The following is a 22,108-nucleotide window of genomic DNA, read 5'->3' as shown; positions in this document are numbered from 1 at the left end:
TCCATCATTGCCAAAACTCAGCTAAAGTAGTGTGTCCAGGGTTTTTTTAATTTATTTTTCTTTTTTTTTTCCATTTATTTTTCCTAACTTTCTCTGTTTAATGTCCATGATTTTCTCTCATTAGAAATATCTGCTGAGACTCATTGCTCCATTCTTACCAAGAAGGGTACAGTGTTCGAGAAATGCCATGCTGTGGTGAACCCTATTCCTTTCTACAAGGTAGGAAATTATGATAGACAGTGTACAGAGGGAGTCCAAATATGGACCAGAATGTACTCATATACGGCATCCCACTCATTTGGATCAGCAATGCATAGAAGCTAAGGGAAAAGTGTATTTTTGCAAATTACGTCTCCACCACACTAAAAGCCTGTTTGTTCATAGGCACCAGTCCCATCCCTATGAATCAGAATGTATTTTTACTCATGCTGCAGTTCTCCACGTCAACAACTTTAACTATGCAATGTATTGATTTTCCCATGTGCATAATTGAGCTCATTATATTTGCTAATCTCCACAAAACATTAAAAATGAAAAGCAGCAAATAAACATAGGCATTTTTAAAGTACTAAGTATATTTTATTCATGTCATTCAGGCAATTGATCTGATCTTTTTCATTAGTTTTAGTTATGCAATAATAGGTATTTTGCATGACTTCTGCAATTCAGCATAGAATCATAGAATCACAGAATCATTTAGGTTGGAAAAGACCTTTAAGATCATCAAATCCAACCATAAACCTAACACTGCCAAATCCACCACTAAACCATGTCCCTGAGGACCACATCTACGTGACTTTTAAATGCCACCAGGGTTTAGCACTTCCAAATGTCTGCTCCCCAGTAACAGAGTACTCTCCATGTATTGGGTTTCAGAGATGTGTCTACCAAGCCTGTAATTACGAAGAGACCTTTCCTTATATTTGTTCTGCTCTGGGATCATATGCACGAACATGCAGTTCAATGGGTTTAATCCTTGAGAACTGGAGAAACAGTATGGACAATTGTAGTAAGTAACCGAACCGACTTTTAATAGTCTACCACCAGATGATGCATGCATACAGGTCTATCTGTTTCCATTTAGAATATTCCCATGTTTGATTCACCTATGATAAAACTGAATAAGAGCCAGAACATATTTTAAAACTACTTGTCAGTCATTAGAAAATAACTAGTTGTTACTCAAGTAGGCCAACCAGCAGGTATAAAAACCATATTCCCAGGAGCTGCTGACTTCACAGATGTGTCATAACACAACAAAAAACTTAAAAGGTAAAGCATCTTAAGAGTAATGAGGAAAGTAGTGGACAGAAAAAAGAGGAAAGCAGAAATGAGATAACAGATATCCAACTTTTGAATAACCTCCTAGTCTGTTTCAGAAAAGGATTGTTATTTTAAGACTACATGAAAAAGATTAGTCATATGCTTTAAGGTGAGCATGTGGATGCTTCCAAGACTTGATAATTAAGTGATGAAATAAGATAAATAAAGCTATATTGTACCATAAGATGAGAAAGAACTAGGAAAAAGTCTGGTTACAGATGTAATTTTGCTATTATACAACTTAGACACAGGCACAGGTTGCACAATTACTCAAAAATACATTGATATTTCTGCAAAGAAGCTTCTCTGCATTATTTTATTCCAAGATACACAAAGAAGCAATAAGATATTTAATCTTCATAAAACTTCCAAACACCTACATAGTTGGTGTTAAGCTCTGATCTGCAATATTTTTTGCTAGAACTCCACATCCACAGGAAGAGAGGCAATAGGAAGCATTAAGCATTGAAGCTGTTGACACAATATATGCAGCACATCATGAGCAGTTATCTTTCACAAGGAAAAGGGTAAGTAAATGAAGTTTAACATACATGCACTCTTGTCTTGTTTTACAGCCATTACTTGTACTGGCAATCAAACATTCAGCTACAGCACTCAGGCATGTGACAGGACGTGCTTGTCACTCTCCAACCGAGCCCTGGAATGTCATCCAACTGACATCCCTACTGAAGGCTGCAATTGTCCTAAAGGAATGTACTTGAACCACAAGAATGAGTGTGTTCGTAAATCATATTGTCCCTGCTATTTAGAAGATAGAAAGTACATCTTGCCTGACCAGTCAATAATAACTGGCGGGATTACCTGGTAAGACTGTCAAAGATTAACAAACTGAAAATGGAGACAAGGGGTCTTCATGTGTCTCTGTTGAATGTTAATGGTAGTAAGCAGCTAAGCACCACAAAGCTGTTTGTTCACTCCACTTCAGCCGGATGCGGAAGAGAATCAGAAGGGCAAAAGCAAAAAAATTCATGGGTTGAGATAAAGACAATTTAATTACTTTATTACTAGTAAGCAAAAATTAGCTTATTTAATAAGCAAAGCAGTACATGCAATCAAAGCTAAGTAACAAATTATTTCACACTTCCTGTCAGCAGGCAAATGTTTAGACATTTCCGTCCATTATGGTTACTTGAGAAAACAAATGCCATAACTCTGAACATCTCTCCTTCCTCCTTCTTTACCTGAGCTTTTATTGCTGAGCATGGTGTTATATGGCATGGGATATCCCTTTCATCAGTTCAGGTCAGCTGTACTGGTTGTATGCCCTCCCAGCTGCTTGTGCACTTCCAGCTTACTCGCTGGTGAGGCAGCATGAGAAGCAGAGACAGCCTTGACACTGTGCAGCAACAGCTAAAACAATGTCATGCTGTCAACACTGTTTCAGTCACAAATCCAAAACATACACCATCAAGTTACTATGAAGAAAATCAACTCCATTCCAGCTAAAACCAGTACAGTCTCCTTTACTTTTAATACAAAAGGTTTATTTTTTAAGACATCTTTTTTGCCTTTTCCTAAAATGCAAAGATTCTTAAATGAACAAAAAGGTTTTGACTTACCTTAAGCTTAGAAATGTTAAGGAAAAAATTAGAAACTAATGAGTAAGATCTGATTATTCCTAGTAGGAGATTTTGTCAACAGCATCTGGACAGCTATATACAAACCTCAACCTTCACTTTCAAAACTGATGTTACTGTATACTATGAAAAGTAAAGAGAAGCAAGTTGACTCACGTTCCATTTTGAAGGATGGATAGGAGCTAGTAACATAAATGAAATATTTCCAATGGTGAGAAACATAAAGCCATTTTGCAAAAAATTAAAATATCTTTCTTAGGAGAAAATGGCATGAAATTCCTTTTTTTTTTTCCCCTTTTCCCTAGCTACTGCGTTAATGGGAGGCTAAGTTGTACAGGCAAACCTCAAAATCCTGCAGGTATGGGTCTGATATGGTTTACTTAGAAACATATTCTTTTCCCCTCTGTTGTAAAATTGCTGCTTCACAATCTCTCCAATGTTTGGTTTTCTTTCTTCCTAGAAAGCTGCAAAGCTCCTAAGAAATATGTATCATGTTCTGACAATTTAGAAAACAAGTATGGAGCTGCATGTGCCCGTACCTGTCAGATGCTGGCTACTGGAATTGAATGTGTGAGTTTCACAGCTCTGGGATATTTATCCTCTTGAGAGAGGAAGAGTGTTCCAGTTGTTTACTTAGAACTTGACTACATTCCTTCTAGTGAAATGAAAGATATTTCTTCTAACATGATACAGTTAAACATCAGACTTCTTTGCACAGACTGTGGACACTAAAAATTTACATATATTCAAGAAGTTATTAAAGGAATTAAAGTGCATGAATTAATGAATTAAATTCTATTAAATGAATAGAATAAATATCTATTAAGGATTCTTAACTACATGGCTATTACCTCTGGCTCAGGTATTCCATAACTTGAAAATGATAGAACATGTGGTTTATGCTTCCTGTTCTATTCTTTCCCAACTATCTGCTGCTGATGTTCACAGGAAGCAGGATACTTAGGCTAGGTGGACTTCTGGTCTGTCCTGATAGGTTTTTTGTTATGCCTTTATATTAAGGATACAGACTAAGTGGAAGAATTTTAATAAGCTTCCTTGATATAAAGAAACTTCTGTTGTACTCTGTCCGAAAAATTGGTAGCAATGAAAGAAATTTTTCAGAGTCTTTAAGTACGTTTAATATCTCACACAACAGGTATATCTTACAACTTCAGTGAAACTAGTTCAATTGACTAGTGTATTGACTAGTACAAGGAAAATCACAAACCTGAAATCAAGTCAAAACTCGAACTTAGCACAGGTTCACTCTGCACACCATTCACAAACAAGATAAAACACATCTCACACTTCTTTTCATTTTGCAATCTGTTGGTATTTACCAGATACCCACTAAGTGTGAATCAGGCTGTGTCTGTGCTGATGGGCTGTATGAAAATCTCGATGGCAGGTGTGTTCCAGCTGAGGAGTGTCCATGTGAATATGGTGGTCTTGCTTATGGAAAAGGTGAACAGATCCAAACTGAATGTGAGATGTGGTAAGAAACACAGTTTTCCATTGCCAAACATCTGTTTCACTAAACTGTACAACTACATAACAAGCATTTATTTGACAGGACAGTAGAAAATGGCAAGGGCTGAACAGAAGGAATACAGTGACAAAGCACAGAGGTGATAAAGAGAAGCTTAACATTTGACAATATATATGCATAGATAAGAGAGTCATGGTACCAGCTTGAGGGATAATTTCTGCCATATACATATCCAGGAATAAGGGCATCCAGTAGGGCCTGTAACTGTAAACTACATACGGTCAAGGATTAACAGCTCCACCTAAATAAAGATGAGGGCAAAATCTTCCTTCTTTTCTGTAGATAAAAGCAATGGCCCCAAAAGATTGTTTCCATTGCTTTAGCAGCATTTTCAAAGTACTTTGTTCCCTTTCCAGTTACTAATCTAGTATTAAAAAAGCACCACCACTCCCCCAACTACACAGAACAGTGAAATCTCTTCTTATTAAGAGCAAAAATAAATGAGTTTTATATTCTTTCTTTCATGAAAAAAGAAAGCAAAAATTACGTAAGATTTCTTCTTTGTCATGAATTAATTTTCTATGCAGTCCATAACTTTTTGTTATGGTTCTTATATTAATCATAACTTAGTCACAGTCAATTAAATGAACATCTTACGTACAAAAGTGCATATGTATAAAAAGAAGCGGTTAAGGTGGCATTTCTTTGAAATCTGAATATGGTTTCTCTTCTCACTCCCAGCACTTGCACAAAAGGCAAATGGAAATGTGTTCAGAAATCAAAGTGTTCCTCAACGTGTAATCTGTATGGAGAAGGCCACATCACCACTTTTGATGGACAGCGTTTTGTGTTTGATGGCAACTGTGAATACATACTAGCTATGGTAATCTGCCTCTTACTGCTTATTTTGGCAGTATCTTAGCATCAAGAAATAGCTTGATTTAAATGGCTAATGAAAGTATCCTAGGATGCACCTATAACCACTAGAGCACTTTGAATTTTTATAAACACTTAATGTGTTTTTATATTTTTTTGCTTATTTCAATACTTAAGATGAAAAGACTTTACTTGTCAAAACACAGATTTTTTCATGCAATTACAACCAATTTTAGACTTACTAACATAAATAACTATAATATAATAACTATGTCTTTTAGGGAAGTGATGTCAATTTGACTACCGTATCAGAGGTCATTACCTCCCAAAACAGGCAGAATCAGAGCCATGACATGTTTAAGCTTTCTTTACTTTTTTTATGCTTTTATGTTTTCAGTTGGAAGACTCCAGACACAGAATCTACTGGGGGTTTGTGCTTTTTGTGGTTTGTTTTGGGTTTTTTAGGATGGCTGCAGTGTTAATAGACCTGTTTCTTCTTTCAAAATTGTTACCGAGAATGTCATCTGTGGGAAATCAGGGGTTACATGCTCCAGATCCATCAGCATTTACCTTGGGGTAAGGTCTTCATTCTGCTGTTATCCAGCCAAATAGCTATTTTAAGCCCACATTTGCTTCCCTTTTGGAAGCTTTAGCTTCTTGTCTTTGAATTGATATCTTGTAAGTGAAATTATGCGCTAAACTTAGAGCTTCAGTTTTAGAAGGAATTGCCATCAGTTGTTTTTTTCAATTCTCATGTCAATGTTTTAGTCCCCAAATTCCTTGCCTATGTCGAAGTAACACAATTTTGAACTTTACTGACTCAGCAGTGAATTGCTGTCAAGAGATACTGATTCTCCCACACTCAGCTTGGTGTCATCTGCAAACTTGTTGAGTGCGCGCTCTATCCCACTGTCTATGTCATTGATGAAGATGTTAAACAGTACTGGTCCTAATAAGGACCCCTGAGGGACACCATTTGTCACTGATCTCCATCCAAACATTGAGCCATTGACCACTACTTTCTGGATTCAGAGAGAAGGATGTTGTAGGGGACCATGTCAAAGGCCTTACAGAAGTCCACATAGATGACAGCTGTAGCTCTTCCCTTGTCCACTGATGTAGTCACTCCATCATAGAAAGGCCACTAGATTGGTCAGGCAAGACTTGCCCTTGATGAAGCCATACTGGCTGTCTCAATTCACCTCCCTGTCCTCCATGTGCCTTAACATAGTTTCTAGGAGGATCTGTTCCATGATCTTCCCAGGCACAGAGGTAAGGCTGACAGGTCAGTAGTTCCCAGGGTCCTCCTTTCTACCTTTTTTTAAAATGGATGCAATGATTCCCTTTTTCCAGTCTCTAGGGACGTCACCTGACTGCCATGACTTTTCAAAAATAAATAGGAATGTCAAGACAGTCTGTAGTAGGACAGCAATGTGACACAATCTTCAGCAATGAGACACAGCGTAAGGAAAATACTGAAACTTGACAAGTTATAACATCTGGATAAATTTTCTTCCAGAATTTGACATTCATACTGCGAGATGAAACCTTCACTATTTCTGGGGAAAATCCTGGAGTACGATATAATGTGAAAAAGAATGCCCTTCACCTGATGTTTGATATCATTATCCCAGGAAAATACAACATGACTCTTATCTGGAATAAGCACATGAACTTCTTCATCAAGATCTCCAGAGAAACACAGGTATTGCAGAATAACTTCCTCAGTAAACTGTCCTTCCATTCAGATTGAACTGCACATTTGATGATGGCTGCCTTGACTCTCTATGATGGCAACAGTTTTTCAGAAGTGCTACTAGCAATTCACTTTCATCATTTTCTCCAAAACACCAGAGATTTTCACTAGAGGCTGATTTTTAAGTGATTACCATACTGCATTCAGGAAATTTTTGAGCTAAGTGCTTGTATTTTATCCAACTGCATGGCCTGATCTCTAAATAGTGACAGTTTACAGTTTAGAGGACAAACACATTCATCCACTGATGAAAAGAACCTCATGCACAAGATGCTAAGAATGTATGAGAGAGTATTTGTAGATCACATTCACTACTAAAGCACAGGAAACTGTCAGTAATCAAAAGGGAAGGCAAGTAATTGTAATTTGCTGAACTGATTTCATTTAATCTAGGAAACTATATGCGGTTTGTGTGGGAACTATAATGGCAATATGAAGGATGATTTTGAAACTCGAAGCAAGTATGTGGCATCAAATGAATTGGAATTTGTCAATTCTTGGAAAGAGAATCCTCTCTGTGGGGATGTATACTTTGTAGTGGACCCCTGTAGCAAGAACCCGTATCGTAAAGCATGGGCAGAAAAGACATGTTCCATCATCAACAGCCAAGTCTTTTCTGCCTGTCACAATAAGGTAAGAATTGATTTGACCTTTTTATTTATAGGCATAATCTGTGTTCTTCCAAAATGCTCACACTCCACCACTTGATTTTCTCTTCCCCAAACTGTTTTAATTAAATATATATAAAATATTTTATGGCTTTCATTTATGTTAATCTTCATCATTTCTTATTTGCACTCCACCAGCCCTTTTGTAAGCACAGAAGCCAAGTATGGCATTAACTGATTAGTTTAGAATAACAGGGTGAAAAAAAATGACGACTTAAGTCAGAAATCAGTCTGTTGATGATGTCTGATACTAATCAATGCACTGTTTACTCTTCTGAAACCATTTAGCCTTTGTTAGAAAACCAAACTTAAGAAAAGCCTGAAAACACTTGTTCTCATCAGTAAATCAACAGCGTTACTTAGAAGATGCAGATCAGCCCAAGAGCAAGATATCATCAACCCTCCTATTTGTTTTAAGTTGCCCACATTGTGGAAATGAAAATATCACAAGGCTCATCAGAACTAGGCCCTCTGAAGGAAAATCTCCATTTTCACGAGGCGAAAGCAAGTGAGAAATGTGGATAATGCTGCAGTGCTCATGCATATCCATGGAGGATGTACAGCTGACAAACTTAGACACTTGTGCCTGGATGGTTGTGGAGGTTTTGAGTCTTGTTTAGCTGACTGTACATGATATGTTCAGGACTAGTATGAATTTAGAAATGCATATCTGGCAAAACATCATCAGTTTCCATTGTTGATTCTATGTTCTTGCTAAAGAGATTTGTATGAAGTCGGATTGTAATTGCTTTGACTTTGACAAGTGTTCAGAGGAAATACTAGTTACTGTCACTTAATGGAACATGTATCGTTTAGCCCAGGGACAAACACGTTCTTAATAGGCACAAAAGAACCCTAGAAAATTCATTACTTCATTTTTCAATGCAGGTGAATCGTATGCCCTATTATGAGGCCTGTGTTCGAGACTCTTGTGGTTGTGACATTGGAGGGGACTGTGAATGCATGTGTGATGCCATTGCAGTATATGCCATGGCATGCTTAGATAAAGGTATCTGCGTTGACTGGAGGACCCCTGAGTTCTGTCGTAAGTTTCTTTCAGCTCTCTTTAAACACATTTAAGAGATTAAGTTAAGGTAATTGCTTAGTAAGCACCTCTTAAGATGCATTTTCTCTCCGGGCAAATAGTTGACTTCAGTCACTTGGGTTTTGAAATCTATAGTTTTCATTTGTGCTAAATTAACCAAAATACTGTATCTCTTTTTACCATGGAGTAATGAGAGAGAAAATAGTGTGGCCACAGAAGGCAGACTGTTTCTTCTGCTGACTCTGTATGGTGAACTGTCAGTTTGTCAGCAGAGGGAGTATGAAATTATTTAAAATATATGTTTCATTTTAGCTATGATGAAATCACCTTCTGAGTGGATGTTAAGGAAATAAAGACAGCTGTGTTGGCTGGAACACTGTAAAACAGGAAAAAGATATCAAGGTGTTCCAGGACAACATATATGGAAGGAAAAAGAGGATAAGTGTTTACAAATGAATGCTAGTTATCATCTTTGATGGTTTCTTTTCAACATTTATCTATACCGTGCTTTAAAAATTGTGGAAATGCCTGCATACTGCACTTGCAAAAAAGAAACTGACTTCACTGAAGCATAAATTTGAATTTACATCAGAAGCTAATAACTTCAGTGACAAAATTTTTTATTCAAACTGTTTATTAATTTTGTCGTCCCCTTAGACCTTTTAAAATAAAATGCCGTTAATTTGAAAAATTCTGATGTCTCTCTCGCTTTGCCTTTTTTAGCTGTCTATTGTGAGTATTACAATTCTCATAAAAAAACAGGAAGTGGTGATGCTTATTCCTATGGCTATAACAATGACAACTGCACCTGGCATTACAGGCCTTGTAATTGTCCAAATCAAAACTACAAATATGTCAACATTGAAGGTAATAAGCTATACTAGTGTAAACCAGGAAACAGTAACATAGTAGTTATTTTCAATGCTGTTTCTTAAATCAGTCATACCACATTTAAATAATGTTATTCTAATTGATGCTATCTTTGAAGCAGTTTTGCTGATCTTTACCTTAATACTACTGCTTTCAATACATAATCAGTTCAGTACATGTACTACATCTAGCTTTATATTGAGCTCAGACTATCTTGAGGAGAAATGCTAACTTGCACCAAATCAAAAGAATACATGAGGAGAGAGCAGTTAATAGTTTTATTAGACAAACGGATATAGTTGGAGAAACCAAAAAAATTGCAACATAGGCAGACCCTTCTCTGAGGACGACATTGGAAATGCTTACCTGAATAGATGATGTTGCAATTGATACAATTTTTTAATAACAGAAATATAAGATATTAATTATAAATAGTACAAATTAAATGCTGTTCTCTGAGAAATGTGAAACAAACTTCTCTTCCCCTTTCTTCAGGCTGTTACAACTGTTCTCATGATGAATACTTTGACCATGAGAAGGAAAGATGCATGCCATGTGGTAAGCAGCAACCTGTATACTCATTCTCTTTCTCTACAGTAACTGGAAAACAATACTAAAATATGTGTATATTCTCAAAGAAGGTATTTTTCCTAGTACCTCTCAATTAATGAGCATTCATTCAAACATAAATTTCCTTCAAAAAATCCTGTTAGTGTACTGATAGTATGTCAAACTTCTGTCTGTAAATAAAAGAATGAAAAGAACTAATTAAAAGAAAGATTAGGGTAGGGAATGCTGTAATACTAAAGCTGGATGACCCTGACTGATTTTAGTTAGCAACATGAAAAGTTATGTTAATTGTAAATGTGAGTACTTTTGAAAATGTGAGTCTTCCCGAAAGTGTATTGGTGTTCTGATCTGTGTCAGGGGCTGCCCCAGCAGAGCTGTGGATCTCAGATATATTCAACAACTTTCATAAAAGAAGCAAACATATAGAATAGGATCAGACCTAGCTAAGGGACTCTACTCTCTTTTTAGAGTTTTTTTTTAAAAAAAACTTATTTTAACTTAAGGGTTATTACTATATGGTTTATTTCTATGAAAACATCTTATTAAATAATGTTTTGGACTGACTCTAGCTGCATAGTTTGGGTTTCCATTGAGAAGTAAAAAATCTGAAGGACAATTTTTTCTCATATCACAGAATTCTAACCTGTGTAACCAGGATCTCAGCTAGTGATCTCATTTACATAGAAAAAACATGTTTCCATTATCCCTAAAAAGTGAGGTGCCCTTAGGCATAAAAATAATCAGAAAGATAGCAAAAACTTACTTGTGTTCATATATTATTATGAGATGTATCAATTTCTTTGTCATTGTTTAAGTTCTTTGATGTGAAGTTTACACTGAAATATGCAATATTAAGCATTTTCAAGACTATGCCACTATGTAACACAATCCTTTGCAATTTGCCTTATCTGGAATATTTTAATATGCTTTCATTCACAAATTTAACCTGTTCTACCTTTACACAACAGGAGATGAAAGCACTAGTACCAAACCTAAAACATCTTCACCTTCAATAGGTTAGTTCATGTGGTTGACTAAACTAGTACTTACACATTGATATATGTCCTGATATGTGTTTGAGATAAGCAGTATTGTTTTTTGCATGATATAGTGGCGTCAGTTTCACATTCATAAGATGCAATGATGAAAAATAACTTGGTACTATAATTATCACAAAATTTTCCCCAGAAATATTTGCTGGACATCTGTCGTGGTTTTACCCCAGCTGGCAGCTGAGCACCACACAGCCACTCGTTCACTCCCCCCCATCGGGATGGGGAAGAGAATTAGAAAAGTTAAAGTGAGAAAACTCGTGGGTTGAGATAAAGACAGTTTAATAGGTAAAGCGAAGGCCATACACACAAGCAAAGCAAACCAAGGAATTCATTCACCACTTCCCATGGGCAGGCAGGTGTTCAGCCATCTCCAGGAAAGCAGGGCTCCGTCACGCGTAACGGTTACTTGGGAAGACAAATGCCATTGCTCCGAATGCCGCCGCCCCCCCCCCCCCCACCCCCCCCCCTTCCTCCAAGCTCCTTATAAACTGAGCATGACGTCATATAGTATGGAATATCCCTTTGGTCAGTTTGGGTCACCTGTCCTGTCTGTGTCTCCTCCCAACTTCTTGTGCACCCCCAGCCATCCCGCTGGCAGGGCAGTGCAAGAAGCAGAAAAGGCCTTGGCCCCGTGTAAACACTGCTCAACAATAAGTCCATAGAACAAAAACATCTCTATATTATCAATGCTGTCTCCAGCACAAATCCAAAACGTATCCCCACACTAGCTCCTATGAAGAAAATCAATCCTCTCAGCTGAAACTAGGACAACATCTTAAGAAAAAAATTATTGAGAGAACAGTGTTTGCTGAGCATACTTAGGCACATCCAGGTATCAGTAATGAAATAACTGTTAGTGAATAAGGACTTCTGTCTCGTCTCTGATGGACAGTGGGATTGAGTGTACTCTCAGCACATTTGCACACCAAGCCAAGCGTGTGTTTGACATGCCTGAGGGATGAGATACCTTCAGAGGGGCCTGGACAAGCTCGAGAAGTGGGCCCATGTGAACCTCATGAGGTTCAACAAAGCCATGTGCATGTTCCTGCAGCTGAGTTGGGGTAACCTCTAGTATCAGTACAGGCTGGTGGATGAAGGGATTGAGAGCAGCCCTGTGGAGAAGGACTTGGGGGTGATGGTGGATGAAAAGCCGGACAATTGCCATACCTGGCAATGCGTACTCACAGCCAAGAAAGCCAACCATATCCTGGGCTGCATCAAAAGAAACATGGACCAGCAGCTCAAGAGAGGTGATTCTGCCCCTCTACTCTGCTCTGGCGAGACCCCACCTGGAGTACTGCATCCAGCTCTTGAGCCTTCAGCACAGGAAAGACATGGACCTGCTGGAGCAGGTTGAGAGAAGGGCCACAAGGATGGTCAGAGGGATGGAACAGCTCTCCTGTGAGGACAGGCTGAGAGCTGGAGTTGTACAGCCTGGAGAAGAGAAGGCTCTGGGAAACCTTATTGTGGCCTTTCAATACTTAAAGAGGCCTTATAAGAAAGATGGGGACAGGCTTTTTAGTAGGGCCTGTAGCAATAGGACAAGGGGTAATGGTTTTAAACTAAAAGAAAGTAGATTCAGACTAGATGTAAGGAAGAAATGTTTTACAATGAGGCTGGTGAAGCCCTGGAGGAGGTTGCCCAGAGAGGTGATGGATGCCTCATCCCTGGAAACATCCAAGGTCAGGCTGACAGGGCTTTGAGCAACCTGATCTAGTTGAAGATATCCCTGCTCACTGCAGGGTGGTTGGACTAGATGAACTTTAAATGTCCCTTCCAACCCAAACCATTCTATGATTCTATGATGAACAAAATCTCACAAAAATTTCGCCACAGTTCTTAGTGGTGCCTGGCCATATAAAACTTTTAACAATTTAAGAAGGTCTTCATGGAAACGTGTGACTGAGTATACCAAACTCCTATAGCCTGATCCTGGAAAGGGATCTGTATATACTGATCTTAAATTTGTTAGAAATTCCATTAATTTCCCTGAAGACAGATGGTATTGGGAAAATGTGATACTGTCAGTTGTGTGAATAAAAAAATACAATTCCATCTCTGCTGCTATGTACAAGTATGTATGCCAAATTTACTTTAAAGTGATGAAGAAAAAAATATAAAGCTTCTGCAATAATTCCTGTTTAATGTATTCACTGCACATGATAGCAAAGGAATAGATGATAACTTGTCTCAAATGTTTCATCTAAAAGGTAGTGGGTTTTAAATGTAGCTACTACTAAGAGTTATTAAGACAGTGTGTTTACTTCAAAAATATTTTTGAATTTATATAGCTATATTATAAATAGATTACCAAGAACTATTTCTTATCCTTTAATTTTGATTTTTTTTCCTCTTAGTAACAACAGTGCAGCCTAAAGTAACAAGCAGCTCTACGACAAGTACCCTGCCAACAATACCTAGTACTTCTTCTGCAGCTGCCCTATCAACTGGGACTACAAATCCAACAGTAACCTCAAAAATTACAGTTTCAAGAACATCAGCATCACCTCTTGTCACAATAAAGTCAACAACTGGTAGGTTTTTAATGTTACTGTCTAAAATAAATTATAGTAAACCCACTATACATAGTTGAGATACCACTCTACTAGGAAATCATGAAGTAGGCAAAGCAGGCTTCCAGAAAGGATTTCAGAAGTGTAGATTGAAATGCATGGTATGAGAAAGGATATAGACACTAGGTTAAAAATACAACCAAAAATCACTTCTGTGACTCATCTGAGAAGCACATTAGAAGTTCTATAAGCAGTGAGCCAGCTCTGCTCCAGATGGAATTATTAGCTCCGCTTCAGTCTCTTTTCCACAACTGGTTCAATTATGCAGTCATATTCAAGGAGCACCCAACCTATTAACTCTGAATAACAAGCAGGCTCCGAAGCAGAATCACACAGGTATCAGTGCAGCAGCTTTGCCTAGTATTCTAGAGTTCTGCTCTCAGGAGGATGACTCCTCCAATAAAAATAACATTCTAATTCTATGGGTTTTGAAGACTCATAACAACATGTAGTTTCCCATCAACTTGTACTTCAACTAATAAGCCATCCTGGACCAAGGCTATCAGGGAAAGCAGAGTTAAAAAGAGGTCCAACAGGAGTCAAAACACAGCTTCAAAGGCTGCCACTGTGACAGGTGATTTGTGCACTGGGACAACGAAAGTCCTATAGTATGATGTTATCTAGCTTTGCAATAAATATTACTGAAAGCTGAAACTGTGGCTGATTTGGTATATAAGAATAGCCAATGAAACTGTCATTTGGGAAGAGCCCATACAGTCTTTAGCCAATAAGTGACAACAAAGCTAACTGCTTAGAAACAATATAGAAAAACATAGTCTAATACAGGAAAAATACAGAAAATGAGAACAAAGAAGGGTATGAGACATTAGAAAACAAATACAAGTAGAAGAAGATTTGGCAAACTTATGAGAGCATGAATACATATGATTACATAGAAAATATTCAGAAGATCAATGGTGAAAACTGGGTATCTGGAATATGGGTAACTTCTTCATAATTTATTTATTTTTAATTATTTGATGAATTGATTACTCACATTATATTATTTACCTTTACTCCAAAAGAACATACAACATCAATTTTTACCACACCAAACATGACTACAACCATCACTACCCCTTCCATAACTACCTCAACAAAAAGAATCATGACCACTAAACCAAAGCCTACACCTGTTGCTTCATCAACCACTGCTTTAACAGAGACGGAAAAAGTAAGGTTCACTGCACCACCCTTCAAGACCATTATCAAAACGGAAACGACAACCACCTCAATACCTACTCAAACCACATCTCAGATCACAACTTTCAGCAAGCCTAAACTAACAACAGTAGGTAAATACTACTTTTTGATATCTGCCAGGTGAAGCATCACTCACAAGACACATGTCAATGTATTCCTTATTAAAAAACCCAAGCATTCTTACAAGTTGTCTTAACATTGCAAATAGACAGGAAAGGGCATGGACAAGTGAATGTGTCTTGCCAATGGAGCAAGCATCTGACATCCAAATATCACCTTAAACCTAATATTTCTCTTCGAGGCCATACTCTACACTTTCTCCAAATTTAGGCAAAATCTCTCTATGCTTCAAAATAACTTATTGAAAACTCACAGATGGCAGAATATGTGTTCCCCCTAGCCATTGTAACAATTTTTTCCCTGAAATAATATTAAAGAAAGGAAATTACACTTCAGGATGTCAGGTACTCCATATGCCAACAAGGAGAGTCTCCTCTGAGGCTGTATGACAACGTGAATTACTAGGTTAGCAACCAACACCAGAGGCTGGGATAGTGTGCAGGGGAAGTCTACTGTAGTGGGAGGGCAGGCGTACACTCTCTCCCAGTACATGCGTCTCCCACAAAGTACTGCTGGGGTGCACATATCTGGGTTTTCTTGTGCCAGCAATCACAGCTTCCTCCAAGGAAGTATCACAATCCACTTTGAAGCTAGAAGCCTTACTAACTCCCAACCATTACTAATACCTATTCTTCCTTACTTTCCAGAGAGTGAGGGAACCCAAGCAACCACTCTGCACCACCAGGTCCCAGTAGGTGAGTAAGAGGGAGCCAAAAGATGCCCTTAGCCTAAGACTCCACTTAATACAGCTTTCCCAGAGGATGTCCTTGCCCAGTCTGGAATGCCTTGGAGGGGAGACATGCACATTCAGAGAGGCTCTTCCTTCCTCAGGGGCTCCAGGAAGAGGCAGGGGGTGCTGAATTGTCAGAGAGCACCCTTCAGGCCCAGTTCTTGCCCCATATTTTTTGGGAGGGGAGCCATTGGCCCATTTCTCCCTCTTGCCCAGTAAAACTTAGGGAGATCCAGTCCTGCCTTTCTTACCCCCTATACCCTGGGGGCTTCTGCCTGGAAATTGTCCACCTCCTTTGCCTTACCTTCTTGCCCTGCCCCCTTCAATCAACTGGTGCTTTACTCTCTGTAGTTGTGACCCACAGAAGACCAACAAAGCCACACCTTGTGGAGCATCTCATCACACAGAAGACCACCACCACCACCTCCACCAGGAGCACCTCTGTCTCGAGAGAGGCCAGCCCGCCCAGCAGCCCAGAAATCCCACTGAGAAGCATGTCTCCAAGCCCCAGCTCTTTACCTACCACCTCAGGCTCATCTGCTTCTTCCCCCTCCTCAACTTTGTCCTCGACACAGTTGAGACCATCACATCCTGGTAAGGCTCCCTCCCGCCCTTCCTGCTGCTCTGCCTGCTCCTTCCAGCTCCCACCATTCTCTCCTAAGGAGCATGTCACACACAGGCTTCAGTTTTGGTATTCATTCTCATTTCCCACTGCCCTTGCCATGGGACATCTGGGATCCAGGCAGGTCTTGGGACTGGACAACACATTACCCTGACTGCATCCTCCTCCCTTGCCACTTCAGGGGTTTGGCTCTGGGTCACAGGCCTTTATCAGTGCACAGACATCTGTGAGAACCTGCCCTACAATTAGCAATCAGAGACAAGCTAACACCCTCCCTCCCCTTACAGAGGTGCCCTAAAAACATACAGTAGGGGGACAAGAAGGAAGCGACACTGGAAACATGACTCCACTCTACACATCAGGACAATTTTGAGTAGGAAACATAACACAAGGCATGGTCTCCATGCAGTGGATGCCTAGGCCCTGGCACGCTCATGACGAGTGTCGGTCAAATGCCACCTCCTTGGCCAATGCTGACCCTGGGTGCAAAAGAATCACCAGTGGAGGGTGGGCAAAAAGGTATACACTCAATTCCAGGCTAAAGCTCTCCCACTTAGACCCACTGCGCTCCACATGCCTGGATTGTCTTGGTGTTGAAAAGGACAGCCTCCTTTGAGGAGATGCCACAACATGTTTTGCCTAGAATCCTTCCCAGACTCAACCATTCTTTTCTCTCATCCCTTTCTTTGCAGCAAGGCAGCCAACCAGAGCTAAGACTCCAAATAGTAAAGTAGTAACAGGTGAGTGCTCTGGTCAGGAGAGAGCTAAAAGTCATCCATGGCCTATGCCTCTCCCTTCAGTAGCCTTGGATCTCCCATGGATCCCTCCAGCACAGTCTGCAGCAGGCAAATGGTAGACTACTTGCGACCAGGGAAATCACACAATGAAATAGAGATACCTTTTCCCCTCTCAACAGCTCCAGGAGTAAGGAAACAGAGACAAATTGCTAGAAGACATTCTTAAAAATATCACCAACATGCAATTCTGAGAACCAGCATGATGAGATGGGACATATTCGGGGTCATAGCCCCATTCATTAATCTCTAAAAAAAAAGAATTACTGGGACCTGGTCCTACCTTCCTTGCCCATTCCATAGCACAAAGACTCTACCCAGAAATGCTCACATAACAATCTTCCTGTCTTACCCGGTTCCCCTCAACTGACTTGTGCTTTCCTCCTGACAGCCTTCACCCACAAAAAGACAACTGCGCCACACATTGTGCCGCCTCTCACCACCCAGAAGACCACCGCCACCACCTCCACCAGCAGCACCTCCAAGACCTCTGTCTCCAGAGAGGCCAGCCCCGCTAGCAGCACAGAAGTCCCTCTGACAAGGACGTCTCCAAGTCGCAGCTCTCTGCCAGCCCCCAGCAGCCCCCTCAGCACCAGGCTGCCATCTGCCACCACTTCCACACTCTTCTCCACAGCAGCCCCAACCACCAGCCCTAAGCCTACACCTACAACCCTAAGGCCCAAGCCCCCTTCCACAACAACGAGTGCTCCCAAAGAGTCACCTGCACCAGAGTCCTCTGCACCGTCTACAGCCAAAACCAGCCCGCTGCCATCGCCTGCTTCTTCCCCCTCCTCGACTGCGTCCTCAACATGGCTGAGCTCTTCACAACCTCGTAAGGCTCCCTCCCTCGCTCCCTCCCTCCCTCCCGTCCCACTACTCTGCCTGCTCTTCACAGCTCTCATGCTTCCATCCTTCCTTGCACACATCTTTCATTGCTTCTTTCCTTCCACACATCTTTCATTGCTGCTTTCCTTCACACCCACTGACCCTGCTCAGGTGTTTGTTTCTACTACCTTTGGCATTGGCAATTTGGTGTGGCCTGCCTTTGGTATGGCCCTGAGGTATGGCTCCCAGGCAGCCTGGCCTGCCTGCCTGCCTGCCTGCGAGGGGGCAGACAGTACCCTGTCTGTCTGTCTTGGAGGGAGATGCACATCCAGAGAGGGTCCTATTGCAAGGAGAGGCAGAGGGTCCTTGCATGTTGGAAGGCACCCTTTAGGAGCTGTCCTTGTTCCCCCTTTTTCTGGGAGAAACTAGACGGGAGCCGGGGCACAGGAGCCAGAATGCTGCTCCACCGTCTTGACAAGGAAGACGCAGCGGGGCAAGATGCTGCCTTTCTTGCACATGCCACCTGCATGGGGATTCTGCCCACCTCCGTAGCCTTCCCCTCTTGCCCTCATCCTCAACTGACTTGTGCTTTCCTCCTGACAGCCTTCACCCACAAAAAGACAACTGCGCCACACATTGTGCCGCCTCTCACCACCCAGAAGACCACCGCCACCACCTCCACCAGCAGCACCTCCAAGACCTCTGTCTCCAGAGAGGCCAGCCCCACTAGCAGCACAGAAGTCCCTCTGACAAGGACGTCTCCAAGTCGCAGCTCTCTGCCAGCCCCCAGCAGCCCCCTCAGCACCAGGCTGCCATCTGCCACCACTTCCACACTCTTCTCCACAGCAGCCCCAACCACCAGCCCTAAGCCTACACCTACAACCCTAAGGCCCAAGCCCCCTTCCACAACAACGAGTGCTCCCAAAGAGTCACCTGCACCAGAGTCCTCTGCACCGTCTACAGCCAAAACCAGCCCGCTGCCATCGCCTGCTTCTTCCCCCTCCTCGACTGCGTCCTCAACATGGCTGAGCTCTTCACAACCTCGTAAGGCTCCCTCCCTCCCTCCCTCCCTCCCTCCCGTCCCACTACTCTGCCTGCTCTTCACAGCTCTCATGCTTCCATCCTTCCTTGCACACATCTTTCATTGCTTCTTTCCTTCCACACATCTTTCATTGCTGCTTTCCTTCACACCCACTGACCCTGCTCAGGTGTTTGTTTCTACTACCTTTGGCATTGGCAATTTGGTGTGGCCTGCCTTTGGTATGGCCCTGAGGTATGGCTCCCAGGCAGCCTGGCCTGCCTGCCTGCCTGCCTGCGAGGGGGCAGACAGTACCCTGTCTGTCTGTCTTGGAGGGAGATGCACATCCAGAGAGGGTCCTATTGCAAGGAGAGGCAGAGGGTCCTTGCATGTTGGAAGGCACCCTTTAGGAGCTGTCCTTGTTCCCCCTTTTTCTGGGAGAAACTAGACGGGAGCCGGGGCACAGGAGCCAGAATGCTGCTCCACCGTCTTGACAAGGAAGACGCAGCGGGGCAAGATGCTGCCTTTCTTGCACATGCCACCTGCATGGGGATTCTGCCCACCTCCGTAGCCTTCCCCTCTTGCCCTCATCCTCAACTGACTTGTGCTTTCCTCCTGACAGCCTTCACCCACAAAAAGACAACTGCGCCACACATTGTGCCGCCTCTCACCACCCAGAAGACCACCGCCACCACCTCCACCAGCAGCACCTCCAAGACCTCTGTCTCCAGAGAGGCCAGCCCCGCTAGCAGCACAGAAGTCCCTCTGACAAGGACGTCTCCAAGTCGCAGCTCTCTGCCAGCCCCCAGCAGCCCCCTCAGCACCAGGCTGCCATCTGCCACCACTTCCACACTCTTCTCCACAGCAGCCCCAACCACCAGCCCTAAGCCTACACCTACAACCCTAAGGCCCAAGCCCCCTTCCACAACAACGAGTGCTCCCAAAGAGTCACCTGCACCAGAGTCCTCTGCACCGTCTACAGCCAAAACCAGCCCGCTGCCATCGCCTGCTTCTTCCCCCTCCTCGACTGCGTCCTCAACATGGCTGAGCTCTTCACAACCTCGTAAGGCTCCCTCCTGCCCTTCATACTGCTCTGCCTGCTGTTCCCAGCTCCCACGCTTCCTTTCTTCCTATTTAGCAACGCAAGCTGCTTGGGCTGTGTTTTAGTACTTGCTCTCCGATCCCACTTCCTTTGGCACCAGCACTTTGGTGTGGCCTGCCATTGGTACAGCCTGGGGCACAGGTGTCTCCCAGGGAGCCTGGCCTGCCTGCCTGCCTGCCTGCCTGCGAGGGGGCAGACAGTACCCTGTCTGTCTGTCTTGGAGGGAGATGCACATCCAAAGAGGGTCCTCTTCTGTGGAGAGGCTGAGGATGATTGCATATGAAAAGGCACTCTTTATGCTCTGTCCTTGTCCCCCATGTTTGTGGGAGAAAACAGACAGGAATTTGAGAATGGGAGCCTGAGGGCAGGAGCCAGAGGCCCACTCATTCTTCTCGACAACCAAGACTCAGTGAGGCAAGATGCTGCCTTTCTTGCACATGCCACCTGCATGGGGATTCTGCCCACCTCCGTAGCCTTCCCCTCTTGCCCTCATCCTCAACTGACTTGTGCTTTCCTCCTGACAGCCTTCACCCACAAAAAGACAACTGCGCCACACATTGTGCCGCCTCTCACCACCCAGAAGACCACCGCCACCACCTCCACCAGCAGCACCTCCAAGACCTCTGTCTCCAGAGAGGCCAGCCCCACTAGCAGCACAGAAGTCCCTCTGACAAGGACGTCTCCAAGTCGCAGCTCTCTGCCAGCCCCCAGCAGCCCCCTCAGCACCAGGCTGCCATCTGCCACCACTTCCACACTCTTCTCCACAGCAGCCCCAACCACCAGCCCTAAGCCTACACCTACAACCCTAAGGCCCAAGCCCCCTTCCACAACAACGAGTGCTCCCAAAGAGTCACCTGCACCAGAGTCCTCTGCACCGTCTACAGCCAAAACCAGCCCGCTGCCATCGCCTGCTTCTTCCCCCTCCTCGACTGCGTCCTCAACATGGCTGAGCTCTTCACAACCTCGTAAGGCTCCCTCCCTCGCTCCCTCCCTCCCTCCCGTCCCACTACTCTGCCTGCTCTTCACAGCTCTCATGCTTCCATCCTTCCTTGCACACATCTTTCATTGCTTCTTTCCTTCCACACATCTTTCATTGCTGCTTTCCTTCACACCCACTGACCCTGCTCAGGTGTTTGTTTCTACTACCTTTGGCATTGGCAATTTGGTGTGGCCTGCCTTTGGTATGGCCCTGAGGTATGGCTCCCAGGCAGCCTGGCCTGCCTGCCTGCCTGCCTGCGAGGGGGCAGACAGTACCCTGTCTGTCTGTCTTGGAGGGAGATGCACATCCAGAGAGGGTCCTATTGCAAGGAGAGGCAGAGGGTCCTTGCATGTTGGAAGGCACCCTTTAGGAGCTGTCCTTGTTCCCCCTTTTTCTGGGAGAAACTAGACGGGAGCCGGGGCACAGGAGCCAGAATGCTGCTCCACCGTCTTGACAAGGAAGACGCAGCGGGGCAAGATGCTGCCTTTCTTGCACATGCCACCTGCATGGGGATTCTGCCCACCTCCGTAGCCTTCCCCTCTTGCCCTCATCCTCAACTGACTTGTGCTTTCCTCCTGACAGCCTTCACCCACAAAAAGACAACTGCGCCACACATTGTGCCGCCTCTCACCACCCAGAAGACCACCGCCACCACCTCCACCAGCAGCACCTCCAAGACCTCTGTCTCCAGAGAGGCCAGCCCCGCTAGCAGCACAGAAGTCCCTCTGACAAGGACGTCTCCAAGTCGCAGCTCTCTGCCAGCCCCCAGCAGCCCCCTCAGCACCAGGCTGCCATCTGCCACCACTTCCACACTCTTCTCCACAGCAGCCCCAACCACCAGCCCTAAGCCTACACCTACAACCCTAAGGCCCAAGCCCCCTTCCCTGAGGAC

At 43.1% G+C, this 22,108-nt stretch overlaps 1 protein-coding gene across 1 annotated transcript in view; it reads left to right on the top strand.

The window, feature by feature from the left end:
• MUC6 (mucin 6, oligomeric mucus/gel-forming) overlaps nucleotides 1-19,165 on the top strand; it is a 38,958-nt gene extending 19,793 nt beyond the window's left edge. The window contains exons 15-31 of the mRNA XM_075753027.1: nucleotides 125-219; nucleotides 877-1,009; nucleotides 1,899-2,148; nucleotides 3,227-3,279; nucleotides 3,382-3,491; nucleotides 4,265-4,416; nucleotides 5,152-5,293; nucleotides 5,752-5,862; nucleotides 6,806-6,991; nucleotides 7,436-7,675; nucleotides 8,599-8,755; nucleotides 9,479-9,622; nucleotides 10,121-10,183; nucleotides 13,608-13,784; nucleotides 17,684-17,845; nucleotides 17,950-18,124; nucleotides 19,045-19,165. Of these exons, the coding sequence (XP_075609142.1) occupies nucleotides 125-219; nucleotides 877-1,009; nucleotides 1,899-2,148; nucleotides 3,227-3,279; nucleotides 3,382-3,491; nucleotides 4,265-4,416; nucleotides 5,152-5,293; nucleotides 5,752-5,862; nucleotides 6,806-6,991; nucleotides 7,436-7,675; nucleotides 8,599-8,755; nucleotides 9,479-9,622; nucleotides 10,121-10,183; nucleotides 13,608-13,784; nucleotides 17,684-17,845; nucleotides 17,950-18,124; nucleotides 19,045-19,165 (2,471 nt within the window). The remainder of the gene's footprint in view (nucleotides 1-124; nucleotides 220-876; nucleotides 1,010-1,898; nucleotides 2,149-3,226; nucleotides 3,280-3,381; nucleotides 3,492-4,264; nucleotides 4,417-5,151; nucleotides 5,294-5,751; nucleotides 5,863-6,805; nucleotides 6,992-7,435; nucleotides 7,676-8,598; nucleotides 8,756-9,478; nucleotides 9,623-10,120; nucleotides 10,184-13,607; nucleotides 13,785-17,683; nucleotides 17,846-17,949; nucleotides 18,125-19,044) is intronic.
• Nucleotides 19,166-22,108: the final 2,943 nt, after the last annotated feature.

This window comes from Balearica regulorum, chromosome 5, assembly GCF_011004875.1.
Source record: "Balearica regulorum gibbericeps isolate bBalReg1 chromosome 5, bBalReg1.pri, whole genome shotgun sequence".
Lineage (NCBI taxonomy): Eukaryota > Metazoa > Chordata > Aves > Gruiformes > Gruidae > Balearica > Balearica regulorum.
The sequence above is the reverse complement of the archived record's forward strand: the minus strand, read 5'-3'. Positions and strand labels throughout refer to the sequence as shown.